General features: G+C 37.5%; 1 protein-coding gene and 1 long non-coding RNA gene across 2 annotated transcripts; one reads left to right on the forward strand and one right to left on the reverse strand.

Moving 5' to 3' along the window:
• Positions 1-3,252: 3,252 nt before the first annotated feature.
• On the reverse strand, positions 3,253-8,071 carry LOC143715655 (uncharacterized). The gene is made up of 3 exons (XR_013195849.1): positions 8,003-8,071; positions 3,433-3,510; positions 3,253-3,344 (listed from the first exon to the last, which is right to left on the reverse strand). It is a non-coding gene; the product is annotated as an uncharacterized LOC143715655 (long non-coding RNA).
• Positions 8,072-17,961: 9,890 nt separating this feature from the next.
• LOC143715516 (uncharacterized) lies at positions 17,962-22,803 on the forward strand. The gene is made up of 5 exons (XM_077207328.1): positions 17,962-18,205; positions 18,858-19,003; positions 21,408-21,552; positions 21,894-21,968; positions 22,526-22,803. The coding sequence occupies exons 1-5, from the start codon at positions 17,998-18,000 to the stop codon at positions 22,627-22,629; spliced, it is 678 nt and encodes a 225-aa protein (XP_077063443.1). The 5' UTR covers positions 17,962-17,997; the 3' UTR covers positions 22,630-22,803.
• The last annotated feature ends 2,432 nt before the right edge of the window (positions 22,804-25,235 follow it).

Here is a 25,235-nt window from a genome sequence, read left to right on the forward strand (position 1 = left end):
GTGCATGCAACGGTGGCGCAAACGGCTAAGCACTTTCCGTTTTTCTGCCAACTCGATTTTTTCTCGAAAACCTGGAGGACACAGCCCATTCAGAGCTTGTATTTTGGTACCATCCATAAGTCTGCCCACCCCATTCTTTCAGTAGATGCTCTCATACATCATGGTGGAATTGGCCATTTATGAACCCTAAAGCTCTACCCATACGGAAATGTAATATATGACATATATGTCCCTATATCGCAAGTGACGCTGTCATATATGCTAAATATATGACAATATATTGCTATCACATATATACCTATCTCTAGATATATGTTGATATAGGTCTATAACATATATAAATGTGCCATATTAAATGAGTATATTGACATATATTATTATTATGTATATGATTATTATTTATATAATACTGTATGTTTTGAACATATATGTCACCAATGTTTAATTTATATATGCCAAACTATTTAAACATACATATATTTTACATGCCTATGGTTTTCTTATTCATTCCTTGTTTTCCTTATTTGCAAAGTTTGAACTTTTATCAAGTCTACACTTTTATCAAGTCTACACATCAACATTTCATTTCAATTTCTAACCCATTTTTGAATCTTTATAAATAAAATGTATTTATTTTACCTCTTCTTAATCGGCTCATAAAAACAAAAAGAACACTACACAAATTCTATTTGAAAAAATACATTTTATTTGTTTTTCATCAATGGCCATACATAAATATATATATGTAAGAAAGTACATACATGCACTACATATGCAAATGCATACAGAATAATATACAGTTGTGTTTTGTTTTCAAATAATCTAGGGTCCCTAATTGAATTACTCTAATTTATGCAGCTATGTAAACCTGGGTTCTCCACTAGCATTCAAAGAAAATAAACTTTTGGTTCTTTCAACAAAGCTTGGCAGAGCTGCAAAAAGTGATGTCACTGATGCCTGACATAATAAAAAAAAAATTAAACTGTTACTTCATAATAGTTCAGAAAAGTCATAATGTAATCACATTGGTGCTGTTCTAAAGGCATGTACACACATTTGTGTTCAATTGCTGAGGCATGTACAGCAGTTAGGTGAGACAGCACCTTATTGACTGGATGAAAGTGTAGAGGATTTTGAACACAAGCAGAAAAGCTGTGCTTCCCCTCGTCAAAAAAGCGACCAATAGCATAACAAGTTCTGCCATTTCCTACATCTGTCACTATGAACGTTTTAACCGAGAAGAATGTGTTGTCAGTTTTTAAACGAACTACACTTGAATTCCTCTTCTTTGAACGGTGGTATGCCTGGGAATGAACAATCGCACCATCGACAAACACTCGATTATAATATTCTACAACCTGCTTCTCTACCCGATCACCAACACTATGCAAAGCAATGTAGTCATCATGTGCCATAATTTTTTTCTTGGGTGGTCCAAAAGCTGTAACTCCCAAACACCTCACTGCATGCTTTCGCTCGTGTTTTCCCCTCAATAACTGACCAAGAACAGCACTACACTCTGAGGAAGGATTTTTCAGTGTTTGACTGGCATACAGTGGAAGTGCTTTTTTCATCCAGAAAAGTTTACATATTTGGATGGGCACAGACTGGGTGCTTTTCACCATTTCGATCAACTCCATGTTATAGGCCTCAAATTGAAAGGCAGAATGGGTCCATAATGGCCCCCAATTCTGGACACTTCTAGAAAGATGAAGGCAGAGGTGAACATTGTAGCTGACATTGCCTATACCATAAAGGGGCTCCATCTCAGATACAAACTGATGAAGAAGGTCCTGTGCTTCTAAAAGCTGCTGAGGGGAAATCGATTTGTTTAGCAGCAAAGCTATGCCACTCGCAAATTTCAGCCAATGATTAAGGTATCTCTCAGGTAGAATTCCCTTAAGAATGGAGATACTGTAGTAAAGTAGCCACATCAGCCATTCATGGGCTTTCCAGTAATGTCTTTCTTTTATGGATCGAGGTGTTCTGGAGACATTACTTGGGGGCTTTATTTTTAACAGTAGTTTGTCAATTTGTGGTATGGACCTGCCTAAGTACCAAGGAGATTGGTGGTTTTCAGAGTTACACCATAGCGAAGTGATAGATCTTGTAACTCCAAGGAGGACACTGTGCATGTAATCAGGGACACATCCCTCAATTATATCAAATCCAGGTAAAAGGGACAACACCGAAGGTCCTTTCACACCTGCTGAAGGTGTGCCTGTCTCAACAGCCCTCGTTACTAGCTCCAAAGTCTGACTTTGACATCTAAGTTCTATGTTTTCCTCAAATGGGTAAACCCTGGCCCTTCCCCGACCACGTTCGACAAGTGTTCCCTTCTGAAGACAAAAAGAACATCCAAACTCCCCATTGAACTGCTTAAAGTTCTGTAGGAGTGGACGGGCAACAGAATCGCTTACAAGTATTAAAGCATATACTTTGCTGGTACCACGTACACCATCAGATGTAACCCAATCAAAGCCACGCTCATGTAGATCAGTGCACTCATTCACAAATGGGTCGAGATAGATGTTCATCGGGGGCTTTTTAGGTCCAAACCACAATGCTGTTAACATGATATGGTCAGATCTCAGTTCGGGAGGTAGTTCATTTAAAGTGCACAACAGGGGCCATATGGACTGTGAAGAGGATTTGAATAAAGGTACACCATCACAACTAAAGGTGATTGAAAAGCTGGGGCAATCATTTAGAGGTGTGAAGGTTTTAAAGGTCTTTTTATAGAGCAGACCATCACATACATCAATCAAGTGACCATTTACGTCATCCTTGTTATTGACGGTCAATTGCGAAAACTTGTGTTGTTCAATAATATTTCGTAGTTGTGCTTCTAGAGGGAGAACAATAAAAAAGTTTCCTGATTTCACATGCTCCTTTGCATCAACTTGTTTGCCGCAAATTCTGCAACCTACTTTTTCATCTTTTGTTTCCATTAAGACCATACAATCTGAACAGAAATGCTTGATAATAATATAGTCCTTATAATCAGTTATGTTTTTGTAGAAGAGATGTTTAGTAGTTGACACTGAGTGTTTACCGGTGATAGCATTTATGACTTGAAGCGTGTCTTCTAGTGCTTCATCAGTCAAACCATGTTTTAATTTAAGAGCTAGGAGGAGCAACTCATGGTCTTTTCTTTTTTGTTCATGTAGTGCTTTCTCACTGTATTCTGACACTGTCCATAAAGGAGATACATGGCTTTCATTGCTAGGTGTTTTCTCCATAATTTCACTCTCTGTAATGTCTTCACCATGTTGAATGTCATCACTGGCATCACTTGATTCTTCTTGGTAGTCAGCCATTTTCTGTTTCTCATGGAAGAGTACCTATACAAAAGGGATTCATTTAAAAACATCAGTTAAAACCTGAAAGCATAACAGAAAATTTAATGTTTGTATGGCACCGTATCCTTACCTGCACATTATTTCCTTCCACTTTATTGTGTAGGATGCTTGAACCATGAGGGGTAGTTGACTCTTTTGCAACTTGTTGCTGAAAGTTAAAGTCAACAAATCAATTCTCAAACATAAATACAAGTCGTCAGGCCATGATACTACACATAAGGCAGGGCTCCAGACAGTAGCGGAGTGGCAATCGGGAGAGTCGGGAGTTTTCCCGGTGGTCCGGTAGTGTTTCGAGGCCGCGAGGGCCGGTCTGATAAAATGTATTTATTGCAAGTTCGCCATGCACACCTTGGGCCCAAGCGAGGGGAAGAAAACATTTACATTTTCTAGCGGAGCATATATTTGCAATAAGTGCCCAAAAAGACGCCCGTTACGCAATAGCTACAGTGGCGTAGGTCGTAGAGTTTGAGGTGCTTGAAAGCAGCATTTGATGCACTCGACGCGAGTTCGAATCGGCCTTTTGCCGAACTCTCTCTTCTCCCTTTTCCCAACACATATGTAAAGATGTAAAATGTATAACCTAACATTAAGGTCTCTAGCGTTATATTTTGCCAACAAACTAAAATTGAAACCATGATATGGCTTTGTGCCTTTATAAAACACAAGACACAAGACTTTCAGAATAGCATCCTGTTTGTGCTGCGTGATTACTTTGCTCACGCGATCATCATGGTCATCTGGGGTTTTCTCCTAAATAAAAGCTCAAGGGTTTATTTCTTGCAAGTGAAGAAATTAGGACAAAAGTATTTTAATTTTCCTATATTATAGTGTAATGTAGGCTAAAATATACTTTTGAAATACTCATTTTCATTTATATAGTACATTTATAGGCTAAATGGATTTTACGTCATAGGAATAATTATATAAATCATTATTACATTATTATAATAATTGTTTGGCATCCTAAAACACCATTGATAATGTAATGCAGACTGAGACTCTCATAACTAAAAAGATGTACGAGCCCTCTTTATTGTCCTGGTACAAATCAATGCTTTTTCTTTGTTCAACGAGCAGTGCATGGGTTGAAGCTCTTAATTTTGATCTCTCAGAGAGCACGAGATTGATGCATTTAACCTTAAAATGTACAACATTTTCTTGCGGGGGAGCATGCCCCCGAACCCCCCTGGAGGCACAGAGGTCCACCCAACATAGTTTTACAAATTTCTATTGGAAAGAACGTCCATTTATGAACTTTACTCCAGCATAGTACAAAAAAAGTTCCTTTTAAATCAGTAAAACTGTGAATGCTATATTAAATTCCTGCCGGCGACGAGGGCCGGTGTGTCGCGGAAATGTCTACGAAATTTCCCGGTAGATTTTTGGGTCCCACTCCGCCCCTGGCTCCAGACTAACTTATTAAGAGCACTGTAGCCCTTACCAAAAAAGTTTAGGAACACAAGCAGAAAATTTAGGGACACACCTTAAATCAACCATCAACACAGTTTTTCATTTTTAAATATTAAATAAATATACAAAGGAGTAGTTCACTTTTAAAAAAAACTTCTGCTGATAGTTTACTCACCCCCATGTCATCCAAGATATCCATGTCATTCTTTCTTCAGTCGAAAAGAAATTAAGTTTTTTGATGAAAACATTCCAGGATTTTCTCCATATAATGGACAATGGGAACCAAACGGTTCAAGGTCCAAAAGACAGGTTCAGGGCAAACTGCAAACTGTTCAAAGGGCTTTAAACGATTTCAGAAGATGAATAAGGGTCTTATCAAGCGAATCGATTGCTCATTAAAAAAAAAAAAAGTTTTATAAGCTCAAATGCCTGCCTTGCTCTGTTCTGTGATGCGCGTTCGTTGCTCTCCTGTTCGAACTCGTTTATCAAAATGAACGAATCTTTTTTCGTGTCATTTGGTTCATTCAACGAACGAGTTGACTCGGGAAAAGATTTGTTCATTTTGATGAACGAGTTCGAATAGGAGAGTCACGAACGCGCATCACACCCTAACCCTAATCCTAACAGAGCAAGGCGAGCATTTGAGCTTATAAAACTTAAACTTTGTTATTTTGTTTTTAAATGAGCGACCGTTTCGCTTGATAAGACCCTTATTCATCGTCTGGAATCGTTTAAAGCCCTTTGAACAGTTTGCAGTTTGCACTGAAACTGTCTTTTGGACCTTGAACTGTCTTTTGGACCTTGAACCGTTTGGTTCCAAATGAAGTCCATTACATGGAGACAAAATGCTGGAATGTTTTCATCAAAAACCTTAATTTCTTTTCGACTGAAGAAAGAAAGACATGGACATCTTGGATGACATGGGGGTGAATAAATTATCAACAATTGTTTTTAAAAGTGAACTACTCCTTTAACATACATTACAATGCGCAGTTATATTTTAAGTTCCCAGGGCTCCAGACTAACACTTGAGGGCAGCAGCACCAGAGCCACCCAGTTTTACAGAAAGTATTTGGTAGCACTGGGGGCTGACGATAAATTACCGAGCTTGAGTTTAGATACAATTAACTTTATTATCATTCATAACGTCTTAATATTAATTCAAATCAAAACGATTGAAAATGTAAATTAGGGAGTGGAAATACTAAAGCGCTCCTCTGTAGCCACTGTTACAACTGTAATTTACTGTTTTTTTTATTTAAGTGAGTTAGTTTTCCTACATCTTGAAACTTTTAGTTTTATAAATGGGGGCTGTCCTTGAAGGGTGAACAAATAATGTTTTGCTTAAATCCCTTTATAGCTTCTTCATTCATGGTTCACGTTTCTCCTGGTTTGCACGTCAGCGCTGTTTGATTTGATATGTACATTTTATAACAGAGAACTCTGCACCAAATCTGAATGCTCCTCACTAGCAGCGATATTATTAATTCTGTGGCAAATTCAATGTATTTCTTCACTGAATCTCATAGCACTGTGTTGTAACGGTGTCGCGTGATTGAAACCGGCTCACTAGACATGTGCCGGTATTCGGTAATGCGATAAATCGCGGTAATGAATATGCACGATATTGTTATCGCGGGGACTTCGAAATACCGTGAAAAATAATAGATCCGAATTTAGATTTTTAGAACGCGCATCAGCTTATTTTCCATCAACCGCTTAAAAAAACAATGCGTATATGGTGCGCAAAACACGTGCGCACTTTGATGTAAACAATCCCCACATCACATGTATAAGCACTGTGTGAATGCAGTGTGCACTCTAGTCTAATGTAAACAATCCTCACATGGAGAAGAAGCACGGCGGAAGGAGGAACGCTGACGACTATTTATCCCCCGCATGGCTGCCAACTCTCACGCATTCAGCAGCTTGAGACTCACGCAATTGACACTTTCACACGGTCTCGCGCCACACATCCATTTTCTCACGCAGAGAAAAATCGCGGAGCAAAGAGGACACTGACACCGACAGACTAGACAGAGCAGGTTACTTTTGATATGAAAAAAATATCAGCTCTCAGGTTTTATAACGAAATTCAGACAATAAATACTGTTTTGGTGCTTGTAAATGAGGTGACAGATCGCGCGCCTCAGATCAAGTAAACCGATCATCTGTTACTTTTTATTAAAGATACAGTACAACCCACCGAAAGGTATGCGTACTTTCGATCAATCAGTGTTTTTCAACCACGGAAAGAGGTCAATAACACTGCAGGAGAACAATTATGTCACAGAGCGTTACATTTACCTCAGGAAAGCCATTTAATGTTAGTTGACTATAAGAAAATAGCTATAGAGAGGAGTATTTTGCTAAATATGTGCACTATATTACATATTTTAATATATGTTTACTTGTCATTATATAATTGTTATTATAATGAAAATTATGGCATATTACATTTTTATATTTATATTATTATTATATTTATATTGTATGCATTATATTTAATTTCTCTCTGTATGTTTACAGCATTATGTGAGATATATTTTTTCTTGAGAAAAAATTAAATGCAGGCTATCTACTGTAGCCTACCTAATATTTATCCAAATGAGTCAATATTGAATCAAGATTGAAATTAAATCCAAGAATTTAATTGAAATCATGAAAATTGTGTTAAGCAATAATACAAACAGTAGCCTCAGTAACCATGTAAACATTATAACATGTTGACACTAAAAAATAAAATTAATGTTTTGACAATCACAATTACACATTGTGATGCAAGTTTTTTTTAGATACCCCCAATCCGTCTGTTTCTCTTGTGCAATTAAAATATCGTGATAATACCGTATACCGTGATAAAAGCTCAATCAATTAATCGCAGCATGAAAATTTGATACCGGCACATGCCTACGGCTCACGACTCAAGTAGCTTGTGACGCTGCGCAGTCTATTATTGGCCGGATAGATAATTTGTCCATGAAGCACAAATGACTAACGCAGCTTCGATCCGCTTTAATTTCGTTTGTTGATAGTGGGAAAAGCTGTGGTCATGCTAGCGCAACCTTATCAAAAACTTGGTCGCATCAGCAGGAATGGTGGCAAAATGCGATCATTTGGTCGCAGTCTGGACCCCTGACATAAGTTAATTTGAAAATCAACTTTTTTTATGTATACTCATGCATACACAAACATGTACTGCATGTATATTCTGTACAAATTCTCCTTACTTTCAAGGATCCATCAGGTGCATCCAGATCATCTTGTCTGTCATCAACTTCTGTAAAAACCTGAAAAGAAAAATATTTTCTTTTAGATGTATTCTATAAGAATGAATAAACCTTTACAGATCAGGTTATAAGAAAATTTAAGATTAGATATTATGTAGCTGTGGGAAGAGGGTTATATTGTGAGAAGAAAAACAACTGGAGTGCTGTAAAAATGAAAAAATACTACAGTTCATATAATTGTTTTGATAATATAACTGATGATTTGTGGGTTTTGGCAAAGAACACATCACTTCACATTGACAGGCTAGATCAACTTCCTTCACAATGCAGCATCAACATTCTCAAAAAGTATATGTTAATCAACACATTTTTTGTTTTACGCCATTTTAACACATTGTGTGACACATTGTGTTAATTGTGCATTCAAATTAATAATAGGGCAACACAAGTTGAGTTTAAAGTAACATTAAATGTGTTGTCTATAACACAGTGTTGATAAAAAGGGTGACTAAAGGGTGTTGTGACTAAAGGGTCCATATGTTGATCATTTGTTCTGACAGTGCATGTATATGCATTTTCCTTGCCTGCAAGGACTCATCAGGTGCATCCAGATCATCTGGTTTTTCATCAACATCTGCTAAAACTTGGAAAAAAAATATTTAAAAGAATAAAAAAAAACGTTACATATAATTTACAGGTTGTAAAGATATTATGTAGCTGTGGGAAGGGGGTTATTTTTAGCTCAATGTCAGTAGACTGTCTCCTCTAAATGTATGGAAAGTTTTTGTTGCATTTGAGGAGATAGTGGAAAATGGGTCTTTTGGGAAATTAAAGTTTTTTAAATGAATTCTGAGTTGTGTAAGTCACCTAAACCAACCTTATATTATCTTAATCGTTGATTTGTTGTCTAAAACATAACATCACTTTGAAACATCAGAAACTCCTATTATGTGGGCTTGAAAAACATTTTCCTCCAGCTGAGTTAGTTACAGTAACCGTGTTACAACCAAGCCTTCAAGTGTATAACAAACTAAAACCATAGAAATTCCATTAATCAAAATAAGTTAAGTACAATATCAAGGGAACTATTTGACAATTATGATTTTTTTTTGTCATAACTGTGCTGCACTTTCTCTGTAGATGTATCCAACCACACTAGAAGGATGGTGACATGTAGATGAGATAGGGATGGATGGATAAATGATTGGGTATCTAATATATCTATTATAGACAGATGCTCAATAACCATCTTCAGTTAATGTCTGTATGTTTTGTCTTTTACAATTAATCCCACCCACGGGGTAAGTTGTACAGTAATGTTTGTACTCCGGTCACCTTTAGTGTAATTGAATGAGAATAGTAGGTTCTGGAAACAAGCTTTAAATGTTAAATTGTAACAGATTTGTATGTTGCCTGTGTAAAAATCTGTTTATAAAATGGTCAGTTCTGGTTCTTGATTTAGATTGGTTGAGGCATGTTCTAAGCAGTAATAAAACACCCTGTAACCCACTACTGACTGCATTGCACAAGCATCACTGCTCTACTGCATGAGTTGCTTGGCAACCACTTTGTTGTTTCTGAGGAACTACTTTGTTTGGCAAAGCACTAATATTTTTTAATAATATCATTCCTGTCATTTTATTTGCGTTGCATTTCATGAAATCTTGCTATGTATATTAAATTTCAAAATCGTCTTTTCTGTATATCTAAATATGTTTAGTGAAAGGTAAAACTTCCGAAATCTCTGTGTAAACAATGAGTGACATACACACGCAAGCGATCACTTCCGGCGCATGCGCAGACCGAAGCGCCCGTGCCTTCAGATCAGTTAGACATGGCTGTGGTTACACGAGGTAAAACGATATATAAATACTGTTCGTTTTCTCACACAAACCACTCGTTTCGTGTCTTAGGCCATCAATGTGTACTTACATTAACGAGTCATTAAATCATGTTTAATTTGGACTTCTCTGTGCATGCTCTTTGAGGTGGTGACCGTAGACCTGCATTATATGACTGACAGACAAGAACGGTTTGACCTAAAAATATCAAAATTGAAAATACTGTGGAAACAAAGACACCTGCATCTTGGATGCCCTTGAGGTAAGCTAAAACATATCAAAAATTAATTTCAAAGTGAACTATCCCTTTAAGCAAGTTTACAGTAATTTTATAACAGCTAAGGGTGTTTTACTCTTCTTCGCATCATGCCTAACACATCTTAGCTGTTATATTTTCACTGTAAACCATGACTTCACTAGGCTTACTGCTTTATAAATCAAACTCAAATATCTTTAATGTAATTACCCAAAATGCCCCACTCCCCCCCTATACAGCCAACAGTAGAAAGCACTTAATCCAGGATCAAGGTCATTGGACATAATTTTTTTTGTAACAATTGTTTTCATTATTTTTCCTCACCTGACTGGATGTCTTTACAGGGCTGATGGTCACAACTGGATTCTGGTCTTCTGAAGTCTGATTCTGCTGTGTTGCAATATACATATTTTGTTTTATTGAAAATGTATTGCATTTTTTTAGCGGGATAAATAATCACTTTACTTCAAGCAATACTTTGTAACATTTATGAATAACGACAGAAGTATAACCTACAACACATAAGAGACTAATCTGTAATTAAAATTCTCCATACCTGCGAAGTATCGCTCATGTGCTTGATACGCATGTTGAACAAAGCTGGGTCTTGCTGAAAGGCAAATAAAAATAACATTGTGACTAAAGTAATACCCAAGACATACAACAAAAATGATTTACCATAAATTCCAAAGAGAAAAATCGAAATTTGGACAACCATCAGAGTAATTGACGTTTAAATGTTAAAAAGCTTATTGTGGCAATAGAGCATTCAAAAAGAATCTAAAGTTTGGAAATAGAATTCAAACAACTAGACATAGGAGTTAAAACAATAGCCTATTGATACCTGTGAAGCGTTTCCATTCAAGTATGTGCAGTGAGTTACTCTATTCAAGTGTGAAGTCATTAATGAAGGGAGAGTTTAATTTAACAGTGTCAAAGTTAATAACTACAACAACATGAACAAGTGTATAAATGTGAACCTGGGAAAACCCATCTTAAGTATTTTTTTGTGTCTTGCTGTTTACATGAATTAATTTGACAATGGTATAAAACACACAAAAAACGAATACAACACGGTGTTTTTGGGCATGCTTGTTTAGGACAACTGCAACAGTTAAATGCAAATTATATAGATGGAGGAGATAGGTATTTGGGTTTTGCATATGTCCGACTGCTTTGTATTTTTATCTTAATTAACAAGCTAATAGAAAACCCATATTTTCATACACAGTTTTTAAACTCCTATTTAATAATTTCATTATGCAGTGTTCATTAAGCAAATTTAAGTGTGGTATTGTAATTAAATACATAGCAAGATTTGGTTGAAGGATTAGTTCACTTTAAAAAAAATAAATAAATAAATAAACCTTTTGCTGATAATTTACTCACCCCCATGTCATAATTAAGAAATTAAGGTTTTGATGAAAATGTTCCAGGATTTTTCTCCATATAGTCAAGCCAAGTCAAGTATATTTGTATAGCGCTTTCACAATACAGATTGTATCAAAGCAGCTTCTCATTATTAAATAATAACGACGTCCACTTTTGGTAATGCTGATCAATAGAATTATTGATTGATTAAATTAAATTGAATATTCCCAATATATTATATAACATAATGGACTTCAATGGGTAAACGACACCAGACGATGAATAAGGGTTTTATCTAGCTAAACCATCGGTCATTTAAAAGATAAATAAATAGAGTTTAAGTTTTATAAGCACAAATGCTCGGCTTGCTCTGTTCTGTAATGTGCGTTATTGCATATTACGTGACGTCACGAACGTGCTTCACAGAAAAGAGCAAGGCGAGCATTTGCTTATAAAACTTAAACTTTATTTATTTATTTTTTAAATGAGCGATGGTTTCACTAGATTAGTCATCGTCTGGTATCGTTTAAAGCCCTTTGAAGCTGCACTGAAACTGTCATTTGGACCTAGAACCGTTTGGACCCCATTGAAGTGCATTATATGGAGAAAATACTGGAATGATTTCATCAAAAAACGTAATTTCTTTTTCGACTGAAGAAAGAAAGACATGGACATCAACATGGGGATGAGTAAATTTAAAGTTTTTTTTAAAAGTGAACTACCCCTTTAAGACGACTTCAAAAGCGGTCTTGAAAAACAAGATGGTGCCAAAATAATGTGTGCCAGAATGCAGCACAGTCTAATAATCTGATCCTCAACGTTATCTGTGGTCTTTAATCCTTACCTGTAACACATCACCAGCATTTTTAGGTCCACGGGTTCGTCTACGAAGCAAAAATCAAGAGTTATAGAAGAAAAGTGTTTGACCATAAAAAAAATATACATATAATAAAAGTGTTGTATTGGTTACATGGATGATGCTTTTAAAGCTTAATAATTTTGACACTCAAATTATTTAAATCACTTAAATTAATAAGGTGTGATTTTCCCAAATTCCTAATCTGATGACCATACTATTAAACTACAGAGAAAGAAAACCCCATAGCTTTAGCCTAACACTGTTCTAATTATTCAAACTGTTCATTTTTATATTACTTTGTATTAATATTACTTTGCAATATGATTCCATCGTGATACATTTCTTAAATATTATGTAGATTATAAATAAAATAATATTAGGCTATAGCCATTTTGCACAGGCCCAAGTCCCTCCGCTATCGGCATTGGGTAATAATCTTGATACAATTTAACATTACATACCTTTTCCAGCGATGCAGTGTTGTTCGTGGAACGCATTTGTTCTCCGAGAGATACTTCTTGTACTTCATCTCATATCACTGTAGCAAAAGGTGACTGCGCGAACCGACGTAGATGGTCTTTGGAAGCTCGGGTTCAAATTCATCGAGTAATCATGGCAGAACAACACACCTGTTTGAACTGTAACTGTCACGGTGTGGGTTTTGTGTCTTGTTCCTTGTTCTTGTCTGTCATGTGATTCCCTGTTTGTCATGTGATCCTGCCATGTGTCTTGTCCCATGTTCAGCTGTTCCCCGTTATGTTGATTAGTCTTCCCAGGTGTTTCAGTTTAACCACGCCCCCTCGTTATCTTGTTTAGCTTGTGTTCCCTTGTATTTAAACCCTGTGTTTTAGTTCAGTCCTTGTGAGTTCTTGATGTTGTTATGTTTGCTATTCCTGTCTTCGTCTTCGTGTTCCTGTTCTGAGTTCTCTCGAGATTACTAGTTTGTTAAATAAAGTGCTTGCGATTGGATTCACTCTCTGCTTCCTTCCTGCCAGTACGTAACAGAAGAACTCACCAAAAATGAGTCCAGCAGCCAAAAGCAACCAGGCCCTAAGGAGATACCTGTCGTCTATGTCACAAGATGGCCAGCCCATAGTAAGGTATGTGAAGGATTTCTGGGTTTGCTGCCATTTAGCATCCCTAGACGACGCCCAGCTGATAGAGCTGTTCCGGAGTGGACTAGACGAGGACATCGCTCTTATGATGCCAGATGACTATACCGATTGGACGCTAGAACGGTATATCGACCTGGCCCTTTCCTTGAGCATTTCTTTGTTTGCTGTGGACATGAAGGAGAAGAAACTCCGTCAACCTGCAGTATCCCTTCAGTCTGGTCTTTACATCACTCCCATTATCAAGCCACCCACCAGATCGATCTATAGCCGTCCGGGTTTGGTGTCCAGCGTGGTCGATCCCGCGCTGAAGTCAGCACGGGTTGCCAAGAAGGCTATCCTGCTTGGGACTCGGTTCGTCCAGACCGTCCCGCCTACCGAGTCTTCGCTTCACGTCAGCCCTGTAGAGCCTCGCCTCGCCTCAGCAGAGCTTCCAGAGCCTCGCCACGTCTCAGCAGAGCTTCCAGAGACTAGCCACGTCCAGCCAGAGCTTCACGTCAGCCACGTCCAGCCAGAGCTTCACGTCAGCCACGTCCAGCCAGAGCTTCACGTCAGCCACGTCCAGCCAGAGCTTCACGTCAGCCACGTCCAGCCAGAGCTTCACGTCAGCCACGTCCAGCCAGAGCTTCACGTCAGCCACGTCCAGCCAGAGCCGAGGCCCTCTTCGCCGCTGGTCCTGCCCAGCGTTCAGTCCTCTTCGCCGCTGGTCCTGCCCAGCTCAAGACCCTCTTCGCCGCTGGTCCTGCCCAGCTCAAGACCCTCTTCGCCGCTGGTCCTGCCCAGCGCTCAGTCTTCTTCGCCGCTGGTCCCGCCCAGCGCTCAGTCCTCTTCGTCGCTGGTCCCGTCCAGCCCAGAACCCTCACCGCTGGTCCCGTCCAGCCCAGCGCCCTCTCGCTCTCGGAGACGGAGGAGGAAGAGGACTTCCCGCGTCCCGCAATGCCTGGAAGTCCTTCCTGTACTTCCTGTCAGCCCAGAGTCCTCGCCGCTGGTCACGTCTGCCGATCCAGAGACTGTTCAAGTCACGTCTGCCGATCCAGAGACTGTTCAAGTCACGTCTGCCGATCCAGAGACTGTTCAAGTCACGTCTGCCGATCCAGAGACTGTTCAAGTCACGTCTGCCGATCCAGAGACTGTTCAAGTCACGTCTGCCGATCCAGAGACTGTTCAAGTCACGTCTGCCGATCCAGAGACTGTTCAAGTCACGTCTGCCGATCCAGAGACTGTTCAAGTCACGTCTGCCGATCCAGAGACTGTTCAAGTCACGTCTGCCGATCCAGAGACTGTTCAAGTCACGTCTGCCGATCCAGAGACTGTTCAAGTCACGTCTGCCGATCCAGAGACTGTTCAAGTCACGTCTGCCGATCCAGAGACTGTTCAAGTCACGTCTGCCGATCCAGAGACTGTTCAAGTCACGTCTGCCGATCCAGAGACTGTTCAAGTCACGTCTGCCGATCCAGAGACTGTTCAAGTCACGTCTGCCGATCCAGAGACTGTTCACCTCAATACCTCCGAGCCAGTGTCTACGGACAAGATGGCCGCTTCTGAACCAGTGTCTACGGACAAGATGGCCGCCTCCGAGCCAGAGTCTGTTCCTGTTCCCGAGCCATTGTGTGTGTTGTCTGTTCCCGAGCCAGTGTGTGTGTTGTTTGTTCCCGAGCCAGTGTGTGTGTGTTGTTTGTTCCCGAGCCAGTGTGTGTGTTGTCTGTTCCTGAACCCGAGCCAGTGTGTGTGTTGTCTGTTCCTGAGCCCGAGCCAGTGTGTGTGTCTGTTGTTCCTGAGCCCGAGCCAGGGTGTGTGTCTGCTGTTCCTGAGCCGGTGTCTGCTGTTCCTGCGCCTGAGTCACCGCCGTGGCCGCCCGAGGGGTCTTCACCGCCGTGGCCGCCCGAGGGGTCTTCACCGCCGTGGCCGCCCGAGGGGTCTTCACCGCCCTGGCCGCCCGAGGGGTCTTCACCGCCCTGGCCGCCCGAAGGGTCTTCACCGCCCTGGCCGCCCGAAGGGCCTGCTCCACCCTGGTCGCCTGCGCTGCCTGCTCCGCCCTGGTCGCCTGCGCTGCCTGCCCCGCCCTGGTCGTCTGCAGTTCCTGCTCCGCCCTGGTTGCCCACGCTTCTCGACCCAGGTCGGCCATTGCAATGCCCTGGTCCTATTACCCTGCACGGACCTGGCCCTCCGTCCCTCCCCCAAGACCGCCTCCGCTTCACCACCCTCCTGAACTATTGTTTTTTGTTTTTTATGGGCGTCGGGAGCCGCCCATAGGGGAGGGGCTATGTCACGGTGTGGGTTTTGTGTCTTGTTCCTTGTTCTTGTCTGTCATGTGATTCCCTGTTTGTCATGTGATCCTGCCATGTGTCTTGTCCCATGTTCAGCTGTTCCCCGTTATGTTGATTAGTCTTCCCAGGTGTTTCAGTTTAACCACGCCCCCTCGTTATCTTGTTTAGCTTGTGTTCCCTTGTATTTAAACCCTGTGTTTTAGTTCAGTCCTTGTGAGTTCTTGATGTTGTTATGTTTGCTATTCCTGTCTTCGTCTTCGTGTTCCTGTTCTGAGTTCTCTCGAGATTACTAGTTTGTTAAATAAAGTGCTTGCGATTGGATTCACTCTCTGCTTCCTTCCTGCCAGTACGTAACAGTAACGCTCAAGCGCTGCGGGAAATCAAAGTACCGCGATTGCAGACTGACTCTCGTGATACTTTCTTGACATAAGTCGATTGGTTTGCGCGCCTCTGGGGTTGCGTAACAACGCGAGAACTCGAATTGACTCGAAGTTCTAATTCACTTAATTACAATTTAGTCATCAAATTTTTTTCTTTAAGACTGTTCATAAATGTTTCAAGTCAACATAAGGGCTATGTTTATGCAACCAGCCCCTGGAATAACAACCCATACGCCAGAAGTGTTTTGTTGTTTGTTTTAAATTAGCATTAATATTTGACGCCCATCCAGACTAGATTGTTTTTTTTTCAAGATTTATTCTTATACCAAAGAAATAAAATACGACAGTACAATAATACATTTCAGCATATACAAATACTTAAGTAGGCTACATATAAGTACAAATACATATAACTAAAGTACAAGGAGCATTGTGTTGAAATTACATTATTAGGAAAAGCATTGTATTGGTATGATTATATTTGCAACCTTTTAATTTTGGGGAAAACATTAGCCTCAAACCTTAGGTTTAATACATGTTTACATTGCATTACATTGTTCGTTTGGCTTTTAGATAACATTGCATATCTCTCTCTCTCTCTCTCTCTCTCTCTCTCTCTCTCTCTCTCTCTCTCTCTACTGCATGACATAGGCTACTTCTAACTTGACATGTAAATAAGTCTTTGAGTCATATAGAGGTTTATGGTTTACAACCCCATAATATCTGGAAGTAAAACTATGCAGTGGACCTTTACAAATCACTTTCTTTTTTGTAATACAGTACTTTCAAAATGTCTACAATTACTATCCAGACACAACCCCAGACTGCTGATCAGCTTCTATTCCGCTGCACAATACAAAAAACGTCAAAACTTATTGCTGTGTGGTATTCTGGCTGCACTGCTCCAGACAAAATAGAGGGGTCTGAAGATGAAAGTATTGACGGCACCCCTGTCAAATCTGTGTGACATCTATTCAGACGTCTTCTCACATGGACCACAAACATCCAGCACTCACATCCTGGAAACCCCTTTGCACCCTCTGCTCAGGTAGACCCCAGAAACACAGACTAATAGGTTACGGAACAGCTTTCCCCTCAGAGCTGTGGACAGGCTGCAGAAGCCATATAGCTACATCAATCCAGCTTACCTCATATTACACATGTACACACATACATACACGTATGCCCAAACGGTCACTGTGATTTTGCCAAGTAAGACATGTCAGCATCCCTGTCCCAAAATGTAGTCTTTACCCAATCCCTTACCCTAAACCTAACCCCATAACTTTTCCCTAAAATCAGAGGGTAATGATAAATAAAACTGATGTTAAGTACCTTACCCGGGTGATAGCTACTTGGTGAAATCACATTCACCTTGCAGAAACACACACATAATATATTACATGTATGTAGATAATGCTGTAAACAGAGGGTTTATGTAATAGCAGTCTGTGCAATAATGATTTTTAATCTATTGTAATGCATTGTAAAGTATTTGTTATGTGCTTCACATTGGATTGCTTACACATAATTTGTTGTAAACATATGCAATGAAAAAAGACCTAACCTAACTTTAAATAATTTTCATCAAATTACTTATTGCATAACGTTAGGGTTCAAATATTTTTTAGTTTTAGTTTTGTTATTTTACATTACTGTGGCCTAAACCAAGACTTACATAATGAATATGCTTAGCTGATTTTTGAAAAAACAAAAAATAAAAACAAAAACAGAATAGTAGAAACACTTTTCAGCATGTATTTCAGGCCATGCATTTAGCATACGTTTCACCCCAATACGTTACGTCATTGCCTAATGCCCTATATTACCCGCGCCAAAATTCAAACGCAGTCAAAAGACCGCCAAAGCGCATTCAGGAATCAGGAGGATATAGACCAACGGCTGAAGAATGTTCGCCCTTGTTGAATGGAAAGATGAAACAGAAACGGAAAGTTGGAGCATTGTTCCAACGTCACATATACAAAAATTCAACTTAAACGATTTCTTAGACGGACTTGATGAAAGTTCTGTATATTTAATTGAGTGGAGAGGTGGACTGAAAAAAAAACCTAAATGCGGATGGCCTTTGTACGAGGCAACGGTGCATAAAGTTGCAGGTAAGTTAATTTCTGACCTTTTATTATAATGCACACATTGCTATTGCACAGATAATACATAATTTAAGTGACCACTGAACTTAATGAGCTATAAGCTAAGTTACAGATCGAACGACGAAGCTAGTACATAATTGAGCAGATTCACCGTGTTTAAATGTAGGTTTTTTTATTAGTAGTAAGTTATTTATTTTTTAATAACTTACATCATGTACGTTACTATTAATAGCCTACTACTTTATTGTGAGCATGCATTTTAATGTTCATGTTTAACGTTAAGAGCTAACGTCGTAATTATTACAGTGTATCATTTTAATATCTTTAAATGTTTTTTATGTGAGAATGATATCTTAAAAAAGTAAGATTTCAGCTGTCAGACACATTTAGTGGGGAAAAAATACAATATTTGTCTTTAGAGTATAGAACTAAAACTATAATAATTAAGTAAAGTTAAATATATTTCAAATGGATGCCAATATAAACTTGCAGGATATTAAATCCCTGTCAGAATGTGTGCTAATATTTTTAACACTGTCCCATTATGAAAAAATTGTGGGTTTCTACATGTGGGTCAGCCTATGTTGTTGTTATTGCCATAGCCCTTGTATCTTTTGTTTTAGATTCTACAATTTGTATTCCCCCTTTTTCCCCACAGAGAGACAGTCCACCTTAGAAAAAGTGCAACACCAGAGGACACAACACCAGTCCACTTCAAAACCTCTGAAAAAACGAAAATTTAAGCCAAACCCTAAGTTTCTTCAAGAGGAAACCAGTAAAGATGGACCATCTAGCCCCAAAAAGGTAACAAGATATATATATATATATATATATATATATATATATATATATATATATTTTTTTTTTTTTTTTTTTTTACTGAGACCCAAAACTAGCATCTGCATTGCAAATGTAAAAAAAGTGTCTGCCCACTATAAAGTTGTACTCATAACTAGGGCTGGGTATCGATTCAGATGTTCAATTTCGATTCGCAAGCTCTCAATTCGATTCGATTCCATTTTCGATTTCGATTCTCGATTTGACTATAATGAATATAGATGTAGGCAAATACAAATCCTATATTTATTTTTTTTAAAAGAACAGTGGACATAAGTTTACTAATGGTTAATTAATACAAAGAAATTAAGAGCCACAAACCTGTATATAAAACTCTTTTTATTTTAGGTACACTACCGGTATACACTAAATGCATACAATAAATAGACAGGATTTGATACAAGATGCAAAATTGATGCTGAAAATTGGACAAATTAGAGAATTTTCTATTAAATTGATCTCATCTAAATGTTTGTTTTTACAATGAGGTATTTTTTTTGTTAAGAGTTTATGCACATGGACGCTTGATTTCAATATTTGAATTACTTTGAAAATATTACAAATAAATACAATAGAATAAAGACACAAATAAATAGACATAAAAATAAAAAAGTTTTTTGATCAGAAATACTACAGAAACTGAATAAAGTAATCCAATGTAAAATAACCCAGGATAGTCTTTTACTCCTTACTGAATTTAATACATAGGCTATTAATTATGATTGCGTACAATTAATGCTATATTATGTTGTTATGACAACAAAATTAATGAAAGACACTAATGGCTGCGTTCACTTTAAGAACTATAGTGCACAAATCCATTAGTTTCATTATGCTGTCTGTCACACGCGTTTTATGTTTATTTAAGACATAACCGACGGTATCTTTATGATAATCTTTACGAGGTTACTCACCAAGACCAGAGTTTTGACATCATTTTGCGTGTTTTTAACTGTTAAAGCGATATCATCCACCAAAAATAACTTCTGTTACTGGCGAGCTGTTTGTGAGGCGGATTTAGGCTGTAGTACTATGTACTATCTACTGTATTATGTGCACGCAGTGAAAAGCATCTCTGAGAGGGCGCGAGCACGGGATAGTTTAACATTGATTGAATGTTTAAACTGGTAAAGCTTAAAAAGACGTGAAAATTATAAATGTTAGTTACGATGCAATGCTGGCCCGATTGTGCAAGTGAATATTCCGTCATGTCCCCACTCCTAAAAGCGAGTGTGTTTCGACGCCTGCAGCGCTCCCTTGTGCAGAGAGAGAAGACGCAGCACCGCGAGCACTGAATATGAAAAAAATCGATTCATGGCCGTTGAGAATCGATTTTGGATCGACCACATTTTAAAAAACGATTAATCGAAAAATCTTTTTTTGCCCAGCACTACTTATAACTTTGCAAATGAATCACTACATTTAGAAATTAATTACTGAAAATGAATCATTCAAAGTTAGGAGTACCTAATACTCAAATGTTCCCTAGATCTTGACAGGATTAGTCATTTTTTACACCCAAGTACAAGCAGTCTGTCAGAGTTGTTTATGTTGCTCTGCCTGTTTTTATTTATGGTAAAGCTTACATACTTGTATAAAAAAGACTTTCTGTATTTGTACAGCATTAATACAAGTATTTAATTTCCAAATGTAGTTATTCATTTGCAAAGTTATAAGTAATAATGATTTTGAATAATTATACAGCTTGACATTGCCCCGAACTGTAGTACGTACTCTGCCCTTGTTAAAGGAGAACTCCGGCACAAAATGAACCTGGGGTGTAATAACACATTGGTACCGAGTCGACTGTTCTCTGGGATCTGTTTTCATGATAATCAAATGTAAAGAGTTGTATCTCTAAAAACTGTTTAGCTTAAAACGCTAGTATATGGAGGCATATAATAAGTAAAAGTAAATCACTAGTTAATACCACTAACAAGGCTCAAAATAGCCCCACACTAACACAGTAGCTTAATGAGGGTCTCTACATACAAACCGAAGCACTGAGAACTTTGTAAGTGTATAGACAGTTTAATAATAATATACTTTATAAAGACAGTACCATCGCGGAGCCATCTTTGGGAAACAGCCTCGACCAGCTTCACTATACTACTGTGTTAGTGTGGGGCTATTTTGAGCCTAGTTAGTGGTATTAACTAGCGATTTACTTATTATATGCCCCATATACTAGCGTTATAAGTTAACTGTTTTTAGAGATAAAACTCTTTACACTCGATAATCAATAATGTTATAGAAAGTATGCGATGCAAAGCTACATTTAATCAGGCCCCCTAAAAACTTTTTTGTTAAAGCAATGTTTTATTTTGTAATATAACACTAATATTAATGCATGTTTGTCCTCTCCCCACAGATTGAAATTCACCCGGGCTCAGGAGTTTATGTACCAAAAAATGTATTGTGGTCAGCTAGCCATGCAAACAGCCCCACTACCATGGCACGGATGCTTCTCCTTGGAATTTTTGATATTGATACACTTCTTAAGAGCAATCTCAGAGGTAGTTAATGGGACATAGTGTCTTCAAGTGTCTGTATAATTATTATAATTTTTTGATAATTCTGTAGATTGAACATCATATCTGAAGTCTTTGGGTAAGGGGTTAAAGTAAACAAAAAAAAAACTGCTCTATTATAGTAATTCTTGCATATTTACAGACATATGTACACTCATTCACATTTACATTGAAATATGATGCTTTATAAATATAAAATTTGACTATTTACATTATCCCCATTTTACTGAAGCAGAATGAAAAATGTGATGTATGGTTGAGTAGTTAGATAGGAGTGGAGTTAATTCAGATTTCGTTCTAATCTCTATTATGTTGCTCTTTCTTAGGTGGCAAGTCCAAAAATGCAAGCCCTGGGGAATCAAAAGAGCCATTGGACAGAATAAAAATTGATGCAATAATGAGTATGTATATTACTTGGTGAATTGGGCTTGAATTGTTTAAAACCAAATGTGTCAGTATAACCATCAGAATTGATCAGTTTCAGCTTGGTGTTTCAGTGTGATGACACTTACACTGGGTTCTGAATAATGCTTGAATTTCAGGAACATTAAGTTTGTTATCTACCAAACAATGTGCAGGTGAAACTTATAAAAATTAAAATATTGTGCAAAAGTTATAATTTTGATGATTATGGCTCACAGCTTATGAAAACCCCAAATTCAAAATCTCAGAAAATTAGAATATTACATGAAATCAATAAAAAAAAAGGATTTTAAATACAGAAATGTCGTCCCTCTGAAGATATAATCATGCATATGTATATAGTTATATATACTAAATATATTAGTTTCACCTTTTAATTTGAATTACTGAAATACATTAAGTTTTGCATGATTTTAAAATTTTTCGCGTTTCACCTGTATGTCCTGTGTTAATTTAGTGTTTGAGGTGATTATAATTTGCCTGTCTTTAGATAAATGTTATAAAACTAAAATGCTTTTCATTGTCTTTTATACAGATGCAGTGATCCAGAAATTTCCTGGAACCACCAGGGGCCAACTAGGGGTGGCTATCAATCAGAAGGTCACTGAGCTGCGGACATCCAAGAAGACCCAAACTTAAATAAATAACAGTCTGTATCGTACCTGTTGGTGGATATTCTTGTTCTTGTCTTGTTTTATGTTTTGGAGAAATATTGATAAAGTTGTGTGTTGAGTGTTCAGAAGTTTTCAAATTTTGCACAGCTTAATTTTTATTTTTGAATTAAAACTGTTTTTGAATAAAATTGTAATGTTTGAGCTGTTTTACTGTATTACTTATTTTTTGCTAACTGCACCATTTAACATTTAAGGCTAGGCATGTCATGTTCATTACAAGTGTGTAAGTACAAGCACACGTCCATAACCTATATTTAAAAATAATGTATGAAGTTAATGAAAGCAATTTTTTTTTACATTTGTTTAGTTTACATCATGCATTAAAATATTTTGCAATTAATATAGATAATATAAGAACATAACATATATTCAAAATATATGTGCTCACACAATGTTTTTATATATGCCATTTATATATTCCACATACATGTATCAAAAATATATTATATATATATATTTCAAATTATATGAAAAATATATACTAAGACTATATAAAAACATATGAGGGGCATATATATATGTCACATATATGTAAGCAATATGCTATGCATATATGTGTAGTTTGTATATTGAACATACATACAAAGAAATATATGTCATGTATATTGATAATTATATATGTGACATATATATATAGATACTATTATACATACATAAAATATATGGGCTAGTTTTATATGTCAATATATGAAATTGTTCCATTTTCGAATACGTTTTATATATGGGCAGATATATATGTACATATATGTTTTCACTGTCTATGTGCATATATTTAATATATGCATATTTCATATATGTACATATATTACATTTCCGTATGGGAAAACATCAGCTTCTAGTTCTTTCATGGTCAACTTTTCAAGCTGTTTGTTTAATCAGATGCCTTTCAACACATTTTACATTTAGCAACTGTTAATTCAGTAGCCTACTGCTTCTGCTTATTTGTTCTTACATAAAAATAATTATTCTAGTTCTCAATAACGTTTCACATTTCTCAATCTCAATTTTAATTGTCAAGTTCTCAACCATAGTTTAATATTTGACTTAAGTTTTCTCTTGGAGTTTATCAATCTCCAATTAGGATTCACACTAATTTTGACAAGGCTTCTCTGCATCTTGTGCAGTTATTATAAATCATCTTTGAGATCTGTCTCTCTATATTACCTTTACATATTTTGCAACTCACATTTGTTGGAGTCACAAAAGGATTCACTTTAAGACTTCAATCTTTTGACCTTGTTTTTTTTTCTCTTATTTCTCAGACCAAAAATTGTCACTGTCGTCATTTAAACACTGATCTATTTTCAACCCCACATTATTATCAGAAATGTGTCACGTGTTAAATGGTCCTGCTGACCACAATCAAGACACTCTCTGTCATCTGGTTGGTTCGTGTGTCAGCCTCAACTACAGCATCAGACACCTTGCAGTTTGATCACTGTGAGTTTCCAAAGGGCTTCAACTTAACTGCACACCCTTGAAGCAGTGTGTGTCCCATTCAGGAATGTAAACAGACCCACTGATAAGCAGTTCTCTGTATTCCTTTGACCATCCACCAATGGCGGATTCAATCACAATAGCCAACTCATACTCTTCATCATTATTATTGGCAGAACATAATTTCATGAGCAGCACAGAGAATGCTCAAAATATTCGAATTTGTTTTCTGTCTTTACCTTACTAATTTGGTATTATCATCAACAACACTAATTACAAGTACTGTTGCTGTTATCCCAGCTTATCTTTTACAAAACATCATCTGCAAATCTCTTCAAAATGAGATCTTCAGAGCAGAGCTGTTTACAGCATTTGCTCTCTTCTGCCTCACTATTTATTTATTTATTTATTTTCCCGGACTGTTCAGTTACTCTTCATAAAGTGTAACAATTTGTACATCATTATTTTCATTACAACTGGTTTGAAGCCTTTTCCCTTCCATCACATGGTCAGTCTGCAGATTCAACTTAATATTATCATTATTGTCTCAGTCTTATCTCTACTGTTTCTCCAAAACAGATTATATTACTCAGTCCGTAAATTACACAGACAACCATTATAGCTACTTGCTTCAATACCCTTATTTTCTTAACATTAATAAAATAAAGCAGATATATCATCATTTCAATCATTATTTTATCAAAATCTAGAATTGTTCCCCATTCTGCCTAAAACATTCTTCATATCATGTTAATCCCTGTCAATCATACAATGCCTTATTTTATTCTAAAACTTTTCATATCATTTAAACAGTTAATTTGACTTCCATAAATTCTGTCAGACCATGTCTATTTTCATCACATATAGTTTTCTACTATATTTCTCCTTTCTTTTCCCTACATGCCAGTTCCTTCATTATCCTCTCCTTTCTTTTCTCAAACATGCCAGTTCCTTCATTATCTTCTCCTTTCTTTTCTCAAACATGCCAGTTCCTTCATTATCTAACCAGTACATGATTGTTTGCACAATCCCCACACACACATCAGATTTGTTTTTTCACTTCCCTCTTCCACCAAGTCTCACTTACAGTTCCCTCTATTTCATCCTAGTTCTACAGAAAACCGGTGTATCAAA

Source organism: Siphateles boraxobius, unplaced genomic scaffold (assembly GCF_051911475.1).
Source record: "Siphateles boraxobius isolate OS27281-9 unplaced genomic scaffold, OSU_SipBor_1 6, whole genome shotgun sequence".
NCBI lineage: Eukaryota > Metazoa > Chordata > Actinopteri > Cypriniformes > Leuciscidae > Siphateles > Siphateles boraxobius.